The 22,868-nt window shown below is 41.6% G+C and overlaps 1 protein-coding gene across 1 annotated transcript in view; it reads right to left on the bottom strand.

Moving 5' to 3' along the window:
• Positions 1 to 1,470: 1,470 nt before the first annotated feature.
• The window catches only part of LOC102456352 (connector enhancer of kinase suppressor of ras 2-like), a 104,351-nt gene continuing 82,953 nt past the window's right edge, over positions 1,471 to 22,868 (bottom strand). Inside the window, exons 7-11 of the mRNA XM_075941202.2 lie at positions 10,690 to 10,760; positions 5,785 to 5,885; positions 3,212 to 3,719; positions 2,635 to 2,834; positions 1,471 to 2,118 (exon numbers count right to left, since the gene is read on the bottom strand). Of these exons, the coding sequence (XP_075797317.2) occupies positions 1,903 to 2,118; positions 2,635 to 2,834; positions 3,212 to 3,719; positions 5,785 to 5,885; positions 10,690 to 10,760 (1,096 nt within the window). The 3' untranslated portion in view covers positions 1,471 to 1,902. The remainder of the gene's footprint in view (positions 2,119 to 2,634; positions 2,835 to 3,211; positions 3,720 to 5,784; positions 5,886 to 10,689; positions 10,761 to 22,868) is intronic.

The raw sequence follows: 22,868 nt of genomic DNA, 5'->3' as shown, positions 1-22,868 counted from the left end.
TAGGCCATTGGCCTCAACAGAACATAAAATGGACTTAATTGCTTTGTTGAATTAGAGATATGTATGTACTTATTTTGTATGTTCTATCCAAATGTAATTATAATTGTAGTGCAATGATTTCATGATTCAAGAGCTGGTGTGATGCAGAAAACTTAATCTAAATGTCAGTAATTCTCTTCTTATAATAATATAGCTATATCTTTGAATTATTTCAGGGTGAATTTTATTATCACTGTGTCCACTGTGGTTCAAATAAAAGCCAGTGTAATGGTGATAACAGAAAAATTAGTTTCAGGAGCATTCCTTTTTTTTAGGTACTGTATCATAAATTAATTAAACAAAAGGATGCTTTCTCACTTAATTCTTGTCTCTATAAAATACATAATTCATCTCCTTGAGCCATTGTTTACATTTCATATCACAAGGAATAATTTGAACTTTACAATTTGATTCCTTCTGTTACATTAGAACTGGGCAAATACTGCAAAACAATTTTTCAGCAAATATTTATTCAAATTTATATATGAAACTGCTTTGTTCTATTTGCTTTCTGAGAACAGTCTAATAAAGTGTTTACTAGCAGGAATGTTTGCAGAAATTTGAGTTTTAAGTGCACATTCAAGAATATTGATGGAAGCAGATTTTGTTTCCATAAATGCAAGTATTCATTCCAAAAACCTGATTCTTCAAGTTTCTAGGCAGGGAACAGAAATATACAATGTGATTTTAAGCAGCCAATCAAAACTAACTAATGCAGACTGAGTTTCAAATACTGAATTACATACTTGCAATTAATTTGTTCATGATCTATGGATGAAGAATAATATGGTGAATAATTTTGAACAATATAATTTTTTTACCCAGCACTCTATGACAGTCTGGTATACAAAAAATTGTTCAGTTCAAGATTATTTTACTTATTTTTCAGTCATGAAGCAGCAGATAAAAATATTTTAATAATTTTTGTGACGCACAGGTTTGTGGCACTAAACTCACAGTGGCATGATTATGAAAACTACAGTAGCTACCATCTTCAGACGCGTATTTTTTAACCATGAAATATTTCAAAGGTAGAAAAGTCAGTTCAAGTGACAGCATAAGTGAGCAACCAGCTTTATTCTACTTGTGTCTTAACCTCTTCTGTGCCACACTTGCATGCCTATGACCACTCCTTGTAAGCACATTCTTGTAAAAATAAGCACAACATCAAAGTGGCATAGACAGTATGCCCAGTGGGCCAAAGGAGAGTCTATTTGCTGGATATACACTATTTTAAGGCACACTAAAGTGGTTAAGTTTACTTTTTTATTACTCTGGTCTCCTCTAATTTCATAAAGATGGTAGCTATCACTGCTTGGAAAGGTTGGAAAAAATGTGCACCCCCAAAGATTTGCCAGTATATATATATATATATATATATATATATATATATATATATATATATATATATATATATATTTTCCTTCAAGAAGAACTCATGAAAAGGTGAATTTTAGGGTATTTTAAAAAATAAATATAAACTATCATGTTACCTTTTATATACATAGATATGTTTACATATAATATATATCTATATATATAAAATGGTTGTAAGAACTCATTACTATAAGCATAGCTTTAGTAGAGTCCTTAAATAAATATACTGGCATTTATTTCCGTTACACTTCTGCACTGCTCCTTTCTAATGCAGAATTTGACACGCATATCGGTCGATAATAGCAAATAAAATAATTCAGAACAGAATAATACTGTCTTATCATGCAATGTAGTAGGCATCCTGTGGCACTATTCTTTTACCCAAGTTATTTACAATACTGCTGAGTACGTTATTTACAAATATTACAGTGTTTGTCATATTGGATTTCTCACGGCACTCAGCAAGTGTTCATGATGCCGGTCCTGTCAGACATGTGTTTCAATGAATGAATGTGTGTGTGTCAGCAGTGGTGCTGGGGACGTAAGTTCAGAGGCTCCATTTTGAGGATTCAGAGCAGTGCTGTACTCACAAATGTCCAGAAAAAAATCATAGTTCTTTAGCTTCCACTCTTTGAACTTCTTTGATGTCAAGCTGGGATCATCCAGAAGATTGTTGATAGTTATCAGGTCCCCTTCCTTTGCCTGGCAAATAAAAACAAAACAAAAAACAAAACAAAACAAAAACCACAGCACATTTCAGAAATACAGTTTAAGAGACATTTTATACTTTGGCCTTTTACATGTCCTTGAGTGCTAACAAAAGGTGCTAGAGCAACTGCAGTGGACACTAAGGCCCTTTATCAATACACAGAACTGTTACAGCTCAGACAGTGCAATGCAATCTTCCCTATCTCCGTTGGCATGATTCCACAATGGCTTTCAGTGACAATCGCTAATTGTAAACGTGTCATAGATTAGATCTTTTTAACAATTCAGTCCTTGGCATCCTCCATGACACTGGTAACAACAGTGCTAAATACTGGCTGTGGTTGTGAGGTTCATAACTGTCTTCTTCTATATTCTGTTTCTCTCAGTACTGCCAAAGTTTTCTCACGACTTAATTCTCTATCTAAAATAGAAGTCCATAAACTGAAAATTTTAAGAAGCTACACTGTTAAAATTTCTTGTTCAATATAAACATTAATGGTAACAGCTTACTTTTAAAGTGCTCTTGAGAACTCTGATGTGATGAAGTTTTTCATTGATAACTGGATCATTGCACCTCTTTACAAAAGACTTCCGGAATTCTTGCTTGGTAGATGGACGCTGCTCTCCAAAGGCTGACAAGCTGGCTTGTTCCAAAGACTTGTATAACTCTTGTAGACCATCTGTACCTTCCCTGATTTCCTTTATGTTTTCTGAAAAAAATTACATTTTTTTTAACAACAATCCAGGCAACTTTGGTTGGAAGGATAATGAAAGATCCTGAAAAGTACAAGAATTCTGAAAGTTGCTTATGAAATAACCGCCAAATATCCTCTCCCAGTAAAAGAATTGATAAATCACAAAATTTTGTTCAACAATAAAGCTGAAATCAGAACATACATGAACGTTCTGAATCAAAATTATAGTGCGGTAACTAGTGCAATCTCCATATTTTCAGCTTTCTTGGAAATTATAATTCTGCCACTAATACACTCCTATAAAGCCTGATCATTCATCAGTGAGGTTAATATTAGAGCTCCTATTGAGGTCAATGGTGAATACTGGTACCAAAGTCCATTCAAAATCTTACCTTCTTCACAGAAACTATTTTGCTTTTCTATAAGAAGTTTCCCTTCAGGCTTCTCTTCTGATATGCCTGAAGACTTTACATGCCCTTTACTCCTGACATCTCTGTTTCGTGGAAGGCTTTGACTACGTTGCTTCTGAGGCCTATTATGAGAACTATATCCTCTTTGCCACTCCACCAAAGGGAAAGGTCCATCTCGTTCATGATTGTGACGTCTTTGGACTGGTAATGTTGCCTGTCTTCGCCTCTCTGGTGACATTCCAGGTCGGCCACTCACGTATTCTGGGTCAGGAGGAACTGTCTGAAGAAAATGGAGGCCAGAACTAGTTAAGGGGGTCTCTATCAGATCTTGCCATGAGCGCCTTTCTCGATATGGAGGTCTACATCCTGACGAGTGTGTACTTCCTGTGGCATCTTGTCGGGAATCCTCTGCAGAAGAATAGGAGTAAGTAGATTCACTTGAAAAGTGTCTACCATGTTTGGGTTCAGGGAATGGACTTGAAGAATTCACCTAAGAAGGAATGAAAATATCTGATTATAAAGACATAATTGTGACTATACATTGGCAAACAGTAAGAGATAGAGTTCAGTATATGATTAGTAAGCACAACATAGCTAACTTTATGTAATACTTTAATGTAAGCACTACATTTTTAACCACTCCCTATTCTTGTTTTGACACATTCTCTGCCCAAGAGCAACTCCTGCTGGAAAGGACAGGGTAGCACTGGTATAGGTTTTGCAAAGATGTACCCAGCTTACACACATTTCGGCAGTGTGTTGTGAGGAAGACATAGACGCCCCCAAAGGAAACCAGGAGTGGTTTTCCTTTCTTTTCAGAGGGCAGATATTCCAACCAAACAGGAAAAAAAAAGACATGTCAGCATCCAAGATGACATTTAAATTTTTGGGGACTGCTGAACTTATTCAAATTATTTTAAATTAAATTCTGCTTGGTTTTTGTATTCTTTTAATTTAAAAAAAGAGAAAGGCAAAAAAGTGGAAAAACAGAAAGGGAGGGGCTTAACCTGTATCCCGGTTGATAAAACAGCATCACATGGGTGAAAATCAGTCTGAACTTCACCCATGTGATGCTGTTGCCTCAGTCACTCTTTCTTTGGTTCTGGTTGTGTGAGGATCGTGTCATTCACGCTGAAGATAAATCTGAAAGAAAAATAGAGAACAGTCCTATCTGCACTTAGAAACAAAGGTCAGATATCACAGCCTACCCATGTACTGTATAGCAGCAATGCTTTTATCAGCTATCAGCGCCTGCCCATACACTGTACACAACTGTTATCAGCTATTTTTCTATTTGAAAACGCTTCTTAACACAAATACTACAAATGTATTTTACACAATGATATATTTTGAAAGAAGCTTGTATTTAAACATATGTTTCTTATATATAAAATATTTTTCTTCTGGATAATAGCTATTGTCTGAATACAATCTAAAAATCTTAATTTCCAGTAAATATCAAACACTGTAGACATAGTATAAACTCCCAGTTAATAGAGATGACCCAGGTATAATATATGTCTTCCTTTTGTACTGAATTTTTTTAAACAAGAAAAAAACATGGCTTGACGACACTAAACACAGCAGAGTAAGATGGCAGTAGCTTTTTCTTCCTTTGAGCATCCATTTTTTATTTTCAGAACATTCAGTCCTGCTCTTAACCATAGAAATGATAACATTCTCATAGTTTACAGCTGAGAATCACCTCCGTTCTACTCCTAGGCTGTGTCTAGACTGCATCCCTTTTACGGAAAAGGGATGCAAATTAGACACATCATCGCAATTGCAAATGAAGCGGGGATTTAAATCCCCCCCGCTTCATTTGCATTAACATGGCTGCCGCTTTTTCCGGCTCGGAGCTTTGCTGGAAAAAAGCGCCAGTCTAGACACGGATCTTTCGGAAAATAAAGTCTTTTCCGAAAGATCCCTTATACTTATTTTAAGAGGAATAAGGGATCTTTTGGAAAAGGCTTTATTTTCCGAAAGATCCGCGTCTAGGCTGGCGCTTTTTTCCGGCAAAGCTCCGAACCGAAAAAAGCGGCAGCCATGTTTATGCAAATGAAGTGGGGGGGATTTAAATCCCCGCTTCATTTGCAATTGAGATGTGTATAATTTGCATTCCTTTTACAGAAAAGGGATGCAGTCTAGACACAGCCCTAATGTTGTTAGATGCTGGAATGAAACAAACAAAATACCAATCAAAGCAGCATGGAAATGTATTTCTTGACCTTATGGAACATAAGAACGACCATACTGGGTCAGACCAACTGTCAGTCTAGCTCAGTATCCTGTCTGCTGACAGTGACCACCAATACCAGATGCCCCAGAGGGAGAGAACACAACAGGTAATCCTCATGTGATCCCTCCCTGTCACCCATTTCCAGACAAACAGGCTACAGACACCATTCCTACCATCCTAGCCAATAGCCATTGATGGACCTAATCTCTATGACTCTATCTAGCTCTTTTTTGAACCCTGTTAAAGTCCTAGTCTTCACTACATTCTCTGGCAAGGAGTTCCTGAGCATATAGAGCATATAATATTCATGACTTACTGAGAGTGTTCGGTGGTAGATATCACACAGTGTTGATGGGCCTTCTTGTTTCAGGGTTAGAGAGCCATCAATATCATCCTGGTCACTTTCACTCCAGTAATCTGGTAATAGAATGTTCTATGTTTCATTGAAATATTTGCTCATAAGATAGTATTGGCAATATTTTCAAAGCATGACTAACATACTTTTTCTCTAATATAGAGTGTCAAGTCCCATTCTGTGAAGTGTTTAAGGGCCAGATTTTCTAAAATAGTTAGGTGTCTTAAGACATGGACAGGTGCCCACTGGGAATTTCAAATAGCCTGAGCAGGTTATGCACCCAAGTTCCATTGATTTCACAGGGAGTTACATGTCAAATCCGCTCAGGCACTTTTAAAAATCCCAGGCTATGTCTAGACTGCACGCCTTTTTCAACAGAGGCTTTGTCAACAGATAGTGTCGACAAAGCCTCTGTCGAAAAAGAGCATCTAGACTATGATCAGTATTGTAAAAAAACAATCTGCTTTTTCAAAAGAGAGTCTAGAAGCTCTCTTTCGTAAAAGCACAGTTTCCATGCATTAGCGCCTTTTTTCGAAAGAGTACATTCAAAAAAAGGCATTATTCCTTGTAAAATGAGGTTTACTGCTGTCGACAAAACTGCTGCATTCTGTTGACTTACTGTTGACAGAGCGCAGCGGTAGTGTAGACGCAGGTATAATTTTGTCGACAAAAGCCAACTTTTGTCAACAAAACCCTGTAGTCTAGACACACCTTTACTAGGTACCAATTTGCATCTGCAAGCACCTACGTACCTTTGAAAAGCTGGTCCAAAGACACTTATGGTACATCTACACTGCAAAAAATCCCCTGTAGCAGTGAGTCACAGAGCCTAGGTCGCTTAACTTGGGTGCAGGGGTCTTGAACTACAGAGGTAAAAATAGCAGTGAAGGCATATGCACTTGGGGTGGAGCTGGGATCTGAGACACAACTGCTGTACCAGGTCTCAGAGCCCAAACTCCTGCATGAGCAGGAATGTCTATATTGTGAGATAGAGAAGCAAAAATTCCACAAGCCTGAGTCACTTGACCCTGGTCCTGAGACTTGTGGCCATGGGATTTCTTTTGCAGTGTAAGCATAACCTTAGGAACCTCAGATCCACTGACTTTCAGTGGGTATGTCTACACTACCCCGCTAGTTTGAACTAGCGGGGTAATGTAGGCATACCGCACTTGCAAATGAAGCCTGGGATTTGAATTTCCCGGGCTTCATTTGCATAAAATGGGCGCTGCCATTTTTAAATCCCTGCTCGTTCAAACCCCGTGCCGCGCGGCTACACGCGGCACGAACTAGGTAGTTCGGACTAGGCTTCCTAGTCCGAACTACCGTTACTCATCCATGGAATGAGGAGTAACGGTAGTTTGGACTAGGAAGCCTAGTCCGAACTACCTAGTTTGTGCTGCGTGTAGCCGCGCGGCACGGGGTTCGAACGAGCAGGGATTTAAAAATGGCGGCGTCCAGTTTATGCAAATGAAGCCCGGGAAATTCAAATCCCGGGCTTCATTTGCAAGTGCGGTATGCCTACATTACCCCGCTAGTTCGACCTAGCGGGGTAGTGTAGACATACCCAGTGAGACTTGGATCCTGAAGTGACTAGGTTACTTTTGAATATAGAACAGAGGCACTGAATCACATTTGAAATTTTTACCCCTAGACATATACACAAGCAAGTGTAAATGTTCCAAAAGTGTTTTTAAAAAGGCTGGCTTGAGTTTTTTTTTCTTTTAAAAAAGAAATGTATAATGAATGAGCCATATTTTGCACAGTTCAGTAGCTAGCTAGAGACATATTTCCTGGAGGGTTGAAAGTCACTTCGCTTTCAGCCCAGTGCCACAAAACTCACCCAAGGCACATACCAGTAGCTTATCAACTCTGACACTCTATATTTTATTTATAGTGGAATTCTCTTCTCTAATAGTAATAATCAGAAAGGAGTTCCATGTTTTTTCACACAAGACAAAAGCTCATTTGCAAACCACAAAATATTCAGGAAATCTAGACATTCTACTCTCCAGATGTTCTGGCCTGGGTATTTTATCATAGTCTGTAGGTGTAAAAAATTCTGTATCTGGACTGCATACTATTAAAAAAACAAGTACACCTTTTATCAGTTCACTTTTTACTGTACTATTTACTATTTTCTTTGTAAGTGAGTACATTCTCCTCATCCCCTCTGTGTGTGACCTGCTCTGCTGCATCATGGAGAAATGGGGGGCAGAGCTATTAACCCGTCTCTCTGTGGAGAACGAGGGAGTTAACTGTATTATTTTTTTGAACATCATATGCACTTGTGTCTCAGTTTATTCGCTTGATGTTATTGTGCCTAATTTTGGGGAGTTAACTCAAAGAAGGCTGTTGGGGGAGATGGGGGACAAACAGGACATGAAACAAAGGCAAAAATAAGGAATATCAGAGAGGTAAGATGCTGTCAGAGAGCAAGTTTTATTCTTCTTAGATCTAACGTGGGATCAAATAGTATACTAAGCCACTAAAGTTCCCAGCCTAGGAAAGAAGGGGGACGGAGGGGAGGTTAGGCAGTTGTAGTGACTAGAGGTGAACCTCTGACAGGGAGAGACACACAGAGAATACTGCAAAGGCTGTCACATTGCTAGGCGTAGGGATGGCTGAACAGAGTGGATTTTACCAAAAACTTGCTAAGAAAGAACAAAGTGATATAAGAATGAGACACAGAGGCCTTTTGTTGTTTTATTCTTTTTACCATATATCTTTGGATGAATAAAAATATGTTTATTTTGATAAAACTTTTTAAGTCTCGTTAATCAGTTGTTGGTCTTTTAGGGAGTGTCTAAACTGTAGCGCTAGCTCGAAGTAAGCTACACAAATTGCATAACTTCTTTTGAGCTTATTTCTAGATAGCCTATTTTGAAATTTGGTGCCATCTACACAGTGCCAAATTTTGAAATACACCGCTATTCCGACTAGGGATGTAATAGTAAAATTGATTAACTGATTAACCGATAAGCAAAAGCTTATCGGTTAATGATATAGACTACATGCATTTCCCCCTCCCTCTTGCCCTGCCAGTACATTTTTTAGCAGGCTATCTAGCAGACTGGCTCAGTCCTAGCTTGTGACGGGTCGGGGACCTACCCCACCTGCAGCTCTGCATTTAAAGTGTATTAGGAGCTCAGTCCTACCTTATGCTGGGTCCGGGACATATCCCCATTTCAGCTCTGCATTTCAAGTGTATTAAGAGCCAGGTGGGCAGACAGTCCAGTTCATTTTTGACTTGCACCTGGTCAGACCTATCCTAGACAGGGACTGCTGTCACCCTGTGCTGCTGCCTCTTTCTCAGAAGCAGCAGCACAGGGTGACAGACAGCCAGTCCATGAGGGGGGCTGGTTTTTAAATTGGCTTCCCTCGTGGACCAGCTCCCACCTCGCACCCTGTGCTGCTGCCTTTGATACACTGGCTGCCAGCCCTACCTGGGGACTATTTAATAGTCGACTAACCAATACAATTTCAGGAAGTTACTTGACTATTCAATTAACTGATATTTAACATCCCTAATTCCAACAAGTCCCTTAAAGCCAGGACTAGCTGCTGTCAGCAAACTTTACAGGATTGCAGGAAACTTTGCCACACCCAGGATGAGCTAACACCTGGCTAACTAAAATGCCGGACCATGGATGTTGCTGAACCAGAATGCTGGACTAGAGAGGTTCAACCCATAATTCTATTCATGCTTGTTTTCCTAAAGAGTACCTTAACAATGTTTTCTTTGCTTTTTCAAATTATCATTCTGAATTTCATTTCATCTTCAGTTTGCAAAGTTAAATATATGTTCTAAGGGTCACACATATCTATGAAAAACAGTTAAAATACTGCAAAAGCGGTGAGGAGTCCTGTGGCACCTTATAGACTAACTGAAGTGTAGGAGCATAAGCTTTCGTGGGCAAAGACCCACTTCATCAGATGCATGTAGTGGAAATTTCCAGAGGCAGGTATAAATATGCAGGCCAGAATCAGGCTGGAGATGACGAGGTGGATCCAATCAAGGAGGATGAGGCCCACTTCTAGTAGCTGATCTGGAGGTGTGAATTCCAAGAGAGGAGAAGCTGCTTTTGTAGTTAGCAAGCCATTCACAGTCCTTGTTTAATCCTGAGTTGATTGTGTCAAACTTGAAGATGAACTGTAGCTCAGCAGTTTCTCTTTGAAGTCTGGTCCTGAAGTTTTTTTGCTGCAGGATGGCTACCTTTAGATCTGCAATTGTGTGTCCAGGAAGATTGAAATGTTCCCCTACAGGTTTTTGTACGTTGCCATTCCTAATATCTGATTTGTGGCCATTGATTCTTTTACGTAGGGACTGTCCAGTTTGGCTGATGTATATAGCAGTGGGGCATTGTTGGCACATGATGGCATATATTACGTTAGTAGATGTGCAGGAGAATGAACCAGTGACAGTATGGCTGATCTGGTTAGGTCCTGTGATGGTGTTGTTGGTGTATATATGTGGGCAGAATTGACACCGAGGTTTGTTGTTGAAGATGAATTGTAGCTCAGCAGTTTCTCTTTGAAGTCTGGTCCTGAAGTTTTTTTTCTCCTCTCTTGAAATTCACACCTCCAGATCAGCTACTAGAAGTGGACCTCATCCTCCTTGATTGGATCCACCTCGTCATGTCCAGCTTTTTTCTGGCCTGCATATTTATACCTGTATCTGCGATTTATGTTCAAATCATGAGTTGAATCAGTTAACTAAAGCTTTCTTTTCTTTTCTTTTCTTTTCTTTTCTTTTCTTTTCTTTTCTTTTCTTTTCTTTTCTTTTCTTTTCTTTTCTTTTCTTTTCTTTTCTTTTCTTTTCTTCAGACCTCTCCAATTCAATTTTGATTAAAATCACAGAAGTCTTACCTTCATCTGGCCGAATATCCTTGTCATCAGGAGTATAACCAATGGCTGCAAGACCCAGACGGTTCATCCATCTAATAAAAGATTAGACAAGGAAGAAGAATATTTGAAGAACTTATAAATGGTAAATGCTGTGGCTTACATTCTCTTGCAATGCAGAAAAAAAGGAGGAAAGAGAAGTGGTAGTCTAAAAACAGAATAGTTTTCAATCTGTGAAAAACCTGACTCATACTTTCATTAGTGTTATGATGTTACATGGAGGAGGCAACCATGGTTGTACAGAGTCCGAGGAACCATGGAAAAATCTGATCTCAATCCACAGCTCAGGGGCATCCATGTGGAGAATCAAACTCTCTGTACTTCTCTCTAGAACTCACTCTGTAGCAGCATAGCATGGTTAAGAGCCAAGATGCTAATGGTCTTCCTATTATATCATGGAAGTGGAGCAGCAAACTTAAAGCATATCAGCTAAAACTGTAAATAGCAGAATTAATTAATCCTGACTTTTCTACACATATTTTCATCAGATACTTGGGGAGCATGCTGTATAGAGCGGAAGCTTTCTAAGTTTGGCCCCCTTCAAGTGCGTACAAATATCTATTGAATCACAGTTACACAGCTTCTGTAGACAGCTTCTGTAGGCACACATAAATCATGAAAGAAAATTCTGTACATGTAGAATTTAAAACTAAAAATGTAAATGTGAATGTAGTTTATGATTGATTTGCGAAGTATTAGTCTAGACCAGTGTTTCTCAAAGTGGTCCAAAGACCCATTCTGAGAAAGCTGCTATCAGGTCCCTCCGGTCTGTTTACTTACCAGCTCCTCAGCTCCGCAGTTCACCATTTGCAGCCAAGGGAAGCCGCAGGAAGCAGCAGCATGGGTCATGATGCTTCCTGCAGCTCCCATTGGCTGCAAACAGCGAACTGCAGCCAATGGGGGCCACGAGGCTCCATGGCTGCGGAGCTGGTAAGTAAACAAAACGGAGGGACCTGGTAGCAGCTTTCTCAGAATGGATCTGTGAACATACATACTACTAGAATCATGAAAGCAAATTTTCATCTCTGTTATCTTCTGTGATTATCCAGACAAAAATATACCCTGATAGCATCTACAGTAGTATAATCTATAAAGGCATATTTCCCTGACAGCATGCACATTTATTCTTTCATCCCTGAGCTGCTCCTTATTTGACAAGAGGATCTGGTATTTTCAAAACTAGACCATTAAATAATGTATATTTTGGTACTTATTCCCTATCTTCATAGAAAGACACTAATTTTGCATTATACAATGTATTTACTTGAACTGTACAAAAGGAAGAAAATGAACAACATTTGAGTGATACTTTATTGAAATAGAACTCTTCGGAAGGAAGTCTATCAAGAGTTATTCATTTCCTTTTGCCTGCATATAGAATGATCACGTTACATTGAATGAGTTAGCCAATTTTCAGCAACAATGAAACACAAAGATCACAATGGATAGAGAAAAAAGCCTTAATATGAACATCTGTTTTTTCTATGTCAAATTTCTCTTGAGAACTAAAAAGCATTCTCTCATTCACAAATATTAAAAATGTGTGTATAATAGAATTTGAGAGCAATCAAGCTGCAGCCTCAGATATTTCCTTAATAAACAATGACTTAACAGCTATCTAACAGATAGCAAATTCATTATACAGAGAGATTACATGCTTTTTGGAAGCAATTCTGCCCGTTTTAAAATGGTACAACTTGAACCTGATACAGTGAATCAATTCAGGTAAAAATTATTAGCTATGTGACAAGATCACATAAGAGACAAACATTCATAAACAACATGTGTTTTTTAATTATGTTGATTTTTTTTGCGAGATACATGAAAATAGTTTATTACACGTCTTTACTACTTGCATGAGAACAATATTCAACAGTAACTTTTTAACTAACTGAATTTGTGAGTATTCTGATAGTACAGAATATCAAAAGGGATATAAAATGAAGGAAAAGTCACTGCTACTATAAAAAAGAAAGCAATACAGAAGTGAAATAAAATGGCTAATGGTTTAAGCAGAGACTTGTGAGACAGAATGCTTTTGTTCTAATACTAGATCTGTTGCTGACTTACTATGAGGTCCCAGCAAGACACTTAAGTTAGCTGGATCAAAGCTTTCTCCAGTGCACAATGAAGACAATTACCAACTTGATTTTCAGGTTTATATAGTGTTGTATGAATTAATTTGTAGATCTGTGAAAAACTATTAAAATACTAAGTATTATTGTTACTAAATGAAAAAGTGGGCAATTTTGAATGACAAAACATACCATTTTTCACAAACATAAGGTTCCAATGTTAAAACAGACATCTATTATATGTGACTTGCCCTCCCAAATAACTGACTTCAGCAACATACAGGAAATCATTTTTAAATAACGAACAGTTCTTTAACGTTTTCTCCACTATAATACCCAGCAATGTAAGTTCATTTAAAAGAGCCATTTTATCATTTGTGTAATACTTGTTTTTTTTTGACAAAACGCATTGTCTGGCTGTTCTGAAAGAAGGACAGGAGACTTTTGATATGGGTTTAATCAGGCTGCAACTTTATTAGATGTTTGGCAGATAGCAGTGTACTATGCAGGTAGGGTTGCCAGGTATCTGGTTTTCTACCGGACAGTCCGGTATTTGCACCATCTGTCCAGTAGAAAAATTCAGAAAATAACGGACACGTGCAATGTCCGGTATTTTCTGAATTCCCGGCCAGGCACCTGACGGAAGCCTGGTGGGGGCGGGGGAGTGACTGGAAGGTGGGGCCACGATTGGCGCTGGGAGCCCTGTGGTTGCGCGCAAAAGCTGGCTGGGGTGGGGGCCGGGCCTGGCTTTTGCACACGACCAGAGGCTCCCAGCGCCAATCGCAGCCCCGCCTCCCAGCTGGGAGACTGGTTGCATGCAGAAGCCAGGCGGGGGGAGCAGTTCCTAGCCCCTCCGCCACCCCCGCCCAGCTTCTGCTCGCAATTAAAGGGAGTGCCTGCTGGGGACGCGGCCCAAAGGACTCCAGCTGTGGCCAGTAGCTGCAATTCCCCCCCCGCCAGCTCTGCTTCCCACCCCACCCACCTCCTGGCCAGCCCCGTCCCCCTCCCGGCTGGTTCTCCACCCCCGCCCCCATGATCAAGTGTGTCCGGTTTTTTGGCGGGGTCTACCTGGCAACCCTACATGCAGGTAACTCCATGTTTATTTTATAATTACCCAGGGAAGTTTTTACCAACTCCCCCTCATTTTGCCATCTAGGTTGCTCCAGCAAATTCTTTGCTAGGGCCTTACCATCCACCCCACACTTGTAAGAACATAGGAACGGCCATACTGGGTGACACCAAAGGTCCATCTAGCCCAGTATCCTGTCTTCCAACAGTGGCTAATGTCAGATGCCCCAGAGGGAGTGAATAGAACAGGGAATCATCAAGTGATCCCTCTTGTAGGAGGGTTAAGTTGGGCTATACGAATGGGGTTAGGAGTGGCTCCCTGCCATGCCAATCTTAGTAATCTCCAGTTGTCCTCTGTTTGTTCTTTTAATGAACACCTCTTTTAAAATCCGTTTCCAAGCCATTTATCTGGTCACTGTGTACCTTTTCTGTGAAGTACCTGCACTGTACATCTGTCACCAGGAGGCACCAGTAATTAGCTTGTCTGCCTCCTCCCCACAGCCAGCCTGGTTCCTAGCCATGTCCTAATGGCAAATTTTTAAGCCTTGGCCTGTGTAAAAAAGAAGGCTCAAGGCTCAACCCTTTAAAACACTGCATTTCCAGGTGATGAGTTAGTGACCATGCTGCCCCTTTTCGCACTAGTTTCCACCCCTCCCTGCAAATCCCCATTCACTTGACCAGCCAGCCAAATACTCCACCTCCTTCTCTGTTTAAAGATGCAGGGCAGTCATTATGTATTAAAGCACTCATTCTCTCACTGTTCTCCTGGCCCACTTCAGGAAAGTCACCAGCAGGCCCTCAACAGTTTGTTTACCTAAAGGCTCTGTAGCCACAGAGCCTCAGGGCTCCCATTCACACTGATTTGCTGTTTTCAGTCCAAGGGATCTGCAGAAAGCTGTGTGGCCCAGACCACCACTTCCAAGTGGAAATGGTGAACCAGAACTAATGGCAGCCACAAGGCCCCGTGACTAGGGCGTCTTTATGTAAACAAACTGGTGCAGAACCACTAGCAGCTTTCCCCAAACAGGCCCATGGGACAGTTTGAGAAGCACTGTATTAAAGTAACTGATATCACATTTCCCCTTATTCATAACTAATAATGTGTGTTTGTGATTTTAAAATTCAGTGTTCTTGAATCACCAAATTGCATATTATAATAGGAGACTGATTGTTAATATAAAGTTCTCACTTATATATGAGAAGTCTGTATGTTTCTTTTTACAAAAGTATTGGTATTATCCTTTAGAAAAAACAATATGATTTTTTGTCTTTAGTCACTTGGGGTATGTCTACACTACAAAGTTAGTTCAAACTAACGGACGTTAGTTCGAACTAACTTTCATAGGCGCTACACTAGCGCTCCGTTAGTTCAAATTTAATTCGAACTAACGGAGCGCTTAGTTCGAACTAGGTAATCCTCATTCCACGAGGATTAAGCCTAGTTCGAACTTACTAGTTCGAATTAAGGGCTGTGTAGACCCTTAATTCTAACTAGTGGGAGGCTAGCCCTCCCCAGGTTTCCCTGGTGGCCACTCTGGCCAACACCAGGGAAACTCGTATGTTCGAATTATCTTTGTAGTGTAGACATACCCTAATTTATTCCTTCCCCAGATGAACTGTCCAGGGCCACTCTGGCTATCTCCTGAAAAATACAGAGAGAAGCTTGTTGAATGTCTTCTGAGACTTGAAGATGGTGGGTTTCCAGCCTTTATATAATCTACGCAGGTGGTGTCAGAGAGAGGGCTTTGGATCTTTGACATGGGATGTAGTTCCAAGCACAAGGATTGTTAGGAAGAGAAGGGATCCACTTAACAAAGAGAGGGAAGATCATCTTCACAGGCAGGTTTGCAAACCTAGTGAGGAGGGCTTTAAATTAGGTTACTTGGGGGACAGTGACTTAAGCCCTGAGGTAAGTATACTAGGAAGAAACACAAGGAGGAAAGTGCAACAGAGAAGGACCTCCGATTTGTACTGGGAAAGAGGTTATGATAGAGGTCTATAAAATAATGACACGTGTGGAAAAAATGAATAAAGAAAAGTCATTTATTTATTCCCGCAATATAAGAACTAGGGGTCACCAAATGAAATTAATAGGAAGCAAGTTTAAAACAAACAAAAGGATGTTTTTTTTCACTCAGTGCATGGTCAACCTGTGGAACTCCTTGCCAGAGGATGTTTTGAAGACTTGGACTGTAATAGGGTTCAAAAAAGAGTTAGATAGATTATGGAAGTTAGGTCCATCAATGGCTATTAGCCAGGATGGGTAGGAATGGTGTCCCTAGCCTCTGTTTTTCTGGAAATGCATGACAGGAGAGGGATCACTTGATGATCCCAAAGTCTAAGACAGAGTCAGTAACATAGAGTCAATCACTGGCCCTTCAAGTTAGCGCCGGACAGCTCACCAGTCAGAGTCCGTAAATCACAGTCAAATGCTGGGCCATTAAGACAGAGCTGGATGGCCCAATGAGTGAAGTCACGGGCTAGGGCTGGAAGAGACCTCAGGAGGTCATCGAGTCTAGCCCCTACCAAAGCAGGACCAGTCCCAGCTAAATCATCCCAGCCAGGGCTTTGTCAATCTGGGTATGTCTACACTGCAATGTTAGTTCGAACTAATGGACGTTAGTTCGAACTAACATTCATAGCCACTACACTAGAGCTCCGCTAGTTCGAATTTGAATAGAACTAGCGGAGCGTTTAGTTCGAACTAGGAAAACCTCATTTTATGAGGATTAAGCCTAGTTCGAATTTACTAGTTCGAATTAAGGGGTGTGTAGCCCCTTAATTCGAACTAGTGGGAGGCTAGCCCTCCCCAGGTTTCCCTGGTGGCCACTCTGGCCAACACCAGGGAAACTCTATGCCCCCCTCCCGGCCCCGGAGCCCTTAAAGGGGCACGGGCTGGCTACGGTGCCCGTGCCAGGTGCAAGCCTGCCAGCACCCAGCCAGCAGACCCTGCACCTGGCACGGCACAGAGCCACCCACCCGATGTCCCCCAGCCCACCCCCTCTTCCCGGGACCAGGCTGGCGGCTCCCGGGAGCTTGCCCTGGACCGCAAGATGCGGGCACCTTCCTGGGCTAGTGCGGACATCGTGGACCTCGTCCACGATCTCCGCACTAGGCACAGGAAAGTGGCCAGCTAGGGCAGGAGAGCTGCCAGCCTGGCCACCCAGGAGCAGGTGTGCATGAAAATCAAGGGGGTCCACTGAGACCCCCGACCCTGAGCCCTGAGCTTACAATGGCCGTCCTGGGTCAGACCAAAGGTCCATCTAGCCCATTAGCCTGTCTGCCGACAGTGGCCAACCCTAGGGACCCTGGAGGGGATGGACCGAAGACAGTGACCAAGCCATTTGTCTCGTGCCATCCATCTCCAGCCTTCCACAAACTTTGGGCAGGGACACCATTTCTACCCCCTGACTAATACCACTCCATGGACCCAACCTCCATGACTAGATCTAACTTCTCTTTAAACTCTCTTCTAGTTCTAGCCTTCACAGCCTCCTGCAGAAAGGAGTTCCACAGGTTGACTCTTTGCTTTGTGAAGAACAACTTTCTCTTACTAGTTTGAAGCCTGCTACCCATTCCTTTCCTTTGGTGTCCTCTAGTCCTTCTTTATGGGAACTCATGAAGAACTTTTCTGAATGCACCCTCTCCACCCAACCCCTGCTTTTAGAGACCTCTATCCTGTCCCCGCTCCATCTCCTCTTTTCTAAGCTGAACAGTCCGAGTCTCTGTAGCCTCTCTTCATATGGGACCTGTTCCCAACCCCTGATCATGTTAGTTGCCCTCCCCTCTCCCAGCCTTTCTCTTCCCCTCTCCCACCTCCTTTTCCCAGTCTCCTCCAGTTTTGTTCAATAAAGACAGAGTCAATGTTGGAAGAAACATTATCTTTATTTTGTACATCAATAAGAAGGGGGGCTAGGGAAGGATAAGTGGAAGGGGGTGAGGGAGGAATGGGGTACGAGCCCCCGATGGGGAGGACTGGGCTGGCTCTGCGGGCTTCTGGGGGTGGAAGCTCTCCTGCAGCCCCCCGATTGCCCCCTCTCCCCAGATGGCAGCCTGCGGCAAGTGCAGCCGGGCTGATGGCCGAGTGGTGTGATGTGCCCAGTGTGGGCACTCAGGGCACTCCAAGCCGGGACTTCTTTGCAAGCGGGGCACCCCTGAGAACTGTCTGTCCGGGGTGGGGGTCGGGACCCTTTAAGCGCAGCCCTCGGCTAGCCTGAGACAGCATCTCCACTAAGTCCTCCTCTGATGCCCTGCCGGCACTGTTTCCGGCCATCCTTAAGCCCTGTTCAGGGTCCACTCAATGTGGACTTGCTAGTTCGAATTAGCAAAATGCTAATTCGAACTAGTTTTTAGTTCTAGATGCGTTAGTTCGAATTAGCTTAGTTCGAATTAACTAATTCGAACTAAGTTAGTTCGAATTAACGTTGTAGTGTAGACGTACCCTCTGAGACTTAAAAACCTCTAGGGATGGAGATTCTACCATCTTCCTAGGTAACCCATTCCAGTGCTTCACCACCCTCTTAGTGAAATAATTTTTCCTAATATCCAACCTAGATCTCCTGCACTGTAACTTGAGACTATTGCTCCTTGTTTTGCCATCCGTCACTACTGAGAACAGCCTCTCTCCATCCTCTCTGGAACAATCCCTCTAAAAAGTAACCAAAGTCAAAATGTCTTCTAGATACAGATTGCACCTTGCTAGACTGGGACTCTCTGGTCCGGCAACATCCATGGTATGGCTGGGCTGCCCAGGAGGATCCGGGGAGCCAGGCAGGTGGCTCAGCTGGGCTAGCCAGGGGACTGGGAAGCTCAGTGGGGTGGCAGGGTCAGGGAAGGAGACCAGAAATGACCTCCCTGGTTCCAACAGTGCCCAGACCAGGGAAGTTCAAACTGTATAATCCACACTGCTGGAGGTTCATCATCTCAAGTTCCAATCTGTCAACAAAATTTGACTGGATCCTGCACTTTTGGACACTGCACATTAACACTGACTTTGCTGTACATCTTCCCAGGATCACAGAAACATCTCTTGTAGATGAGGGAACCAGAGACAACAGAGCTATAAGAATTCACCTTGCCTGCCACATCTGGCTCTATTGGCTTTTTCAGCACAGAAAGACAAATCATGTAGAGGTGGTCAGTATAGCTGAGTGAGATGTAAAAAGGTTGCAGCGTATTTCTTCTGCTGTCTGGAGCACAAGAGATCCATTTTTTAAAATTTAAATTTGGTTTAGTTTTAATGGTGCCCCATGAAAGGAAATGCAGATAAAAGAAAAATAACAAAGTTGAAAAAGAAGAGCATAGTACGTATGATCCTTATGGCTCTCACATGCAGGGCCTTGAGAGTCCTTAAATCTTCTGGAGGAGACTGCTTGGCTCGATATAAGACCAGTGCTTTTGAGATACACTAATTCGGCAGCTGGTTATTCATTTTCTAAGTTAAGGGTCATAAAAAGACTGCAATGAATAGACTTGCTAACAAACAAAAGAAAATAATGAAGTAGAGATGAACAAAGGCATTTAATAAACAATTTATAGTAGGTCCACAATTATTCAGTCCTAAAGGAGATATTTGGATCAAGGGGAAATTGTACTGTATCATTTTGTAGCTTAAGGGAGAGTTCTGACAAAATCAATTAGTATAAGCTAGTTCTCTCTCTTGATTAAAAAAAAAAAGCTTAGTGATCTGAAGCTTTAATGTTGCTGGGATAAATCCTACCTTCAGGTTACAATGTAGTGTGAGAAAGTTGCTGACATACGGAGTTATCATTGCAAACTCATGGAGACAAACTAGCACAGACACTTTTAGAATAATCTTTTCTTCCTTTGGAGTTTGAACAAATCCCCTGACAACTATTAATTTGTCAACAGTGGACTGAATGACAAAAGTTATTGATGATGAAAAACAGTCCTCCATGTAGAAGTCAGTTCATATTTGGCTCCAGCTATACCAATAGCCATTGCCATCTGATAGCTGTTTTAGGCTACAGCTACACTGCACAGTTATTTCAGAATAAGCTATTCTAGAATAGTTATTCTGAAATAATTTATTTCGAAATAGCATGTCTACACTTCAGGGAAGCCTCAAAATTAGTCCAAGATAAGTTTCCCTAGCGTAGACATACTATCTCGATTTAGAGCCCCAGAAAGAATAACTTAGAATGGCTCTAGTGAGGGGCTATTTTGAAACAGTGGAATGTCTACACATGACTTATTTGGAAATAGCTATTTTGGAAAAGGCATTATTCTTCATGGAATGAAGTTTACAGAAGTCAGAATAAGCCATCCATTATTTCCAAATTATTTTGAAATAACGGAATTGCTGTGTAGATGCTTACATAGTTATTTTGGAATAATGGCCATTATTCTGAAATAATTTTGCTGTGTAGACACCACCCTTAGTGGCCCACAGTGAGTTAATAGTCTCAGTCCAGTTTAGATTTAGAGATAAAGGATCCATATATTCTGCACATATTACTTCAAGGGCACTCATGATGCTACATTAGTAATGTAAATCCATCCTCTCTGAATTTTATCATTTTCACTGGAGCATCAGATACAAGTTAAATGATCATAAAATAGAAAATTAAAAACCAAATAAAACATCAGAAAATTGTCATAAATATTACCATCGCCATTGTAACTAATTGTCAGTCAGACCTTTAGGCATTTTTTCAAGGGGTGCTAATAAACTCTTCACATAATTCCATTATTTGAAGTAATTTTTTTTATGTTTCATAGTCACTTTATAGTCATGGAAGATTGTGACAATTTCCTTAGGACTGGAAGGAATGATGAGTGTATTTGACAGTGAATGCTAATGGTGCACTGTAAATACTGGTTATTATGTTTTAAGTACTGGAAGAAGTGCACAGATTGTGAGATGAGCACCCCTAGTTAGGTATGTTTTAACAATGGAAATAAGTAACTCTTTCAAATGGCATACTATCTAATGAGAAACAAAACTAATTTCAAAGAATTACTATATAGGAAGAAGGTGCAGTGTGGGGTATTCCTAACTATAATAACCCGTTTGAAATTTCCAGTTAGTACTTTTTATTAGCCAAGTTTAAAATATAATGAAGCTCTATGAAATAAACTTTCTGGTTATTAAATTTCTGACTCTCCCTCTAGTTTACTCATTATAAAAAGATGCTTTTTAACAAAATAGGCATGGGCAGTTGGTGCAGCTGGGGTTAGGAGAGGCAGGATAACCCTTTCCTTTAATCTCTTTGTCTGTTATTGTAGCTTCAAATTCTGGAATCCCTTTTGAAACATAATCCCACATATCACAGATCTGGTGTGAGGACTGAGGCCTAGGAACAATGGTCAAGACTTTGCTAATATAAAGTAAAGTTAACCTGTGAACAAGAAGCAGCTTTGAAGTAAATTCCAGAGGGGTGGTAACAGAACACCCTGTGACAAAACATCTTGGTACTAATGCACTCCCTACAAATAACAGAAATACGGACACAGCTTCAGGACAGGGTCTAAACTGATAGCATGATAGTGATCAACTCCTCCCACCCATGTATACGGTAATCAGTGGTAACTAGATAACGTCAGAAGGTGGCAACTTGATATGTCAGAATTGACATATAACTTGTTTGTACCTTGAAAAAACAACAAATAGCCCTGTGGCACCTTAGAGATTAACAAAAATATATGGAATCTTGAGCTTTCCTGAGTAAAACTCACTTCATCAGATGAACTGGAGTGGAAATAACAGAAATCAATATATATATAAAACCCATAAAAGCTCATGATTCTACATATTTTTGTTAGTCTCTAAGGTGTAGCGGAGGACTACATGTTGTTTTTAAAGTTAGGGTATGTCTACACAGCAAAGTTATTTCGAAATAACTATCCTAGCAGCTACACAGCCATTCTGTTATTTTGAAATTAAATCAGAATAGCAGAGCATATATTTTGAAATTGGTAAACCTCATTCCATGAGGAATAATGCCAATTTCGAAATTGCTATTTCAAAATAAGTGCTGTGTAGACACTTATTTCAAAATAGGGGGCCTCCAGCCTTCCCAAGGTGTGCTGGTGGCCACTTTGGCCTCAACCAAGAACACTCCTCTTCCTCACACACACCCCTCCCCCGGAGCCCTTAAAGGCTGCACCTGACCCAGTGGCCCCAAAACATGAGCCAGCAAGCCACTGGCGGCCAGCCCTCCACTGCTCTCCAGGAGCAGTCTGCCAGCTCCCAAGAGCCTGCCAGGGCCCCGGAGAAGGCGGGCGCCTTCCTGGTCCAGGGTGAAGATCATGGACCTTATTCAGGTTTGGGGGGATACCCCCAAAGTCCTTGATCTCCTCACTAGATGGAGGAATGCAGCCGTCTATGACAGGATAGCTGCCAGCCTGTCCACCAAAGGCTACATGTGAACCCAGGAGCAGGTTTGCATGAAAATCAAGTTGGTCCAGCAAGACCCCCAACCTGAGCTCTGAGCTTCCCCTCCCCCTTCTTCCCCTTGCTTCCCCCTTCCAGCTCCCTCCTCCCAGGTTTCCCCTTCCCTAGTCTCACCAGAGTTTCATCCTCCCCCCCCCCCAGTTTTGTTAAATAAAGAGAATTTGTGTTCATGAAAATATGTATATTTTATTTGACATGAGGAAGGGGGGTTAGGGAGGAGTAAGTGGGAGGACGTGAGGGAGGAATGAGGTACAAGAAGCCCCCAGTGGGGCAGACCAGAGAGGCTCTTAGCGCTCCTCAGGGTGGAAGCTCTCCCGCAGGGCCTCCTGGATACTGACAGCCCCCCGATGGACCTCCCGGATGGCAGCCTGCAGAAAGTGCAGCCAGATTCACAGCAACATGTCCAAGAGAAGCACCAGAGTGCTGGCTCCATGTTGCAGAGTGTTGTGGTGTCCCGAGTGAGGGCAACCAGAGCACGCAGAGACAAAATGCTTTGCTGTCCCTCACTGAGGTAGGCAAGCAATCAGGGAAACCTGAGAACTGGCTGTCCGGCAGGGCGGGTGTAGGGGTCCCTTTAAGACCAG

Source organism: Pelodiscus sinensis, chromosome 13 (genome assembly GCF_052426305.1).
Source record: "Pelodiscus sinensis isolate ZL-2025 chromosome 13, ASM5242630v1, whole genome shotgun sequence".
Taxonomy (NCBI): domain Eukaryota; kingdom Metazoa; phylum Chordata; order Testudines; family Trionychidae; genus Pelodiscus; species Pelodiscus sinensis.
This window is presented reverse-complemented; position numbering and strand designations above follow the sequence as displayed.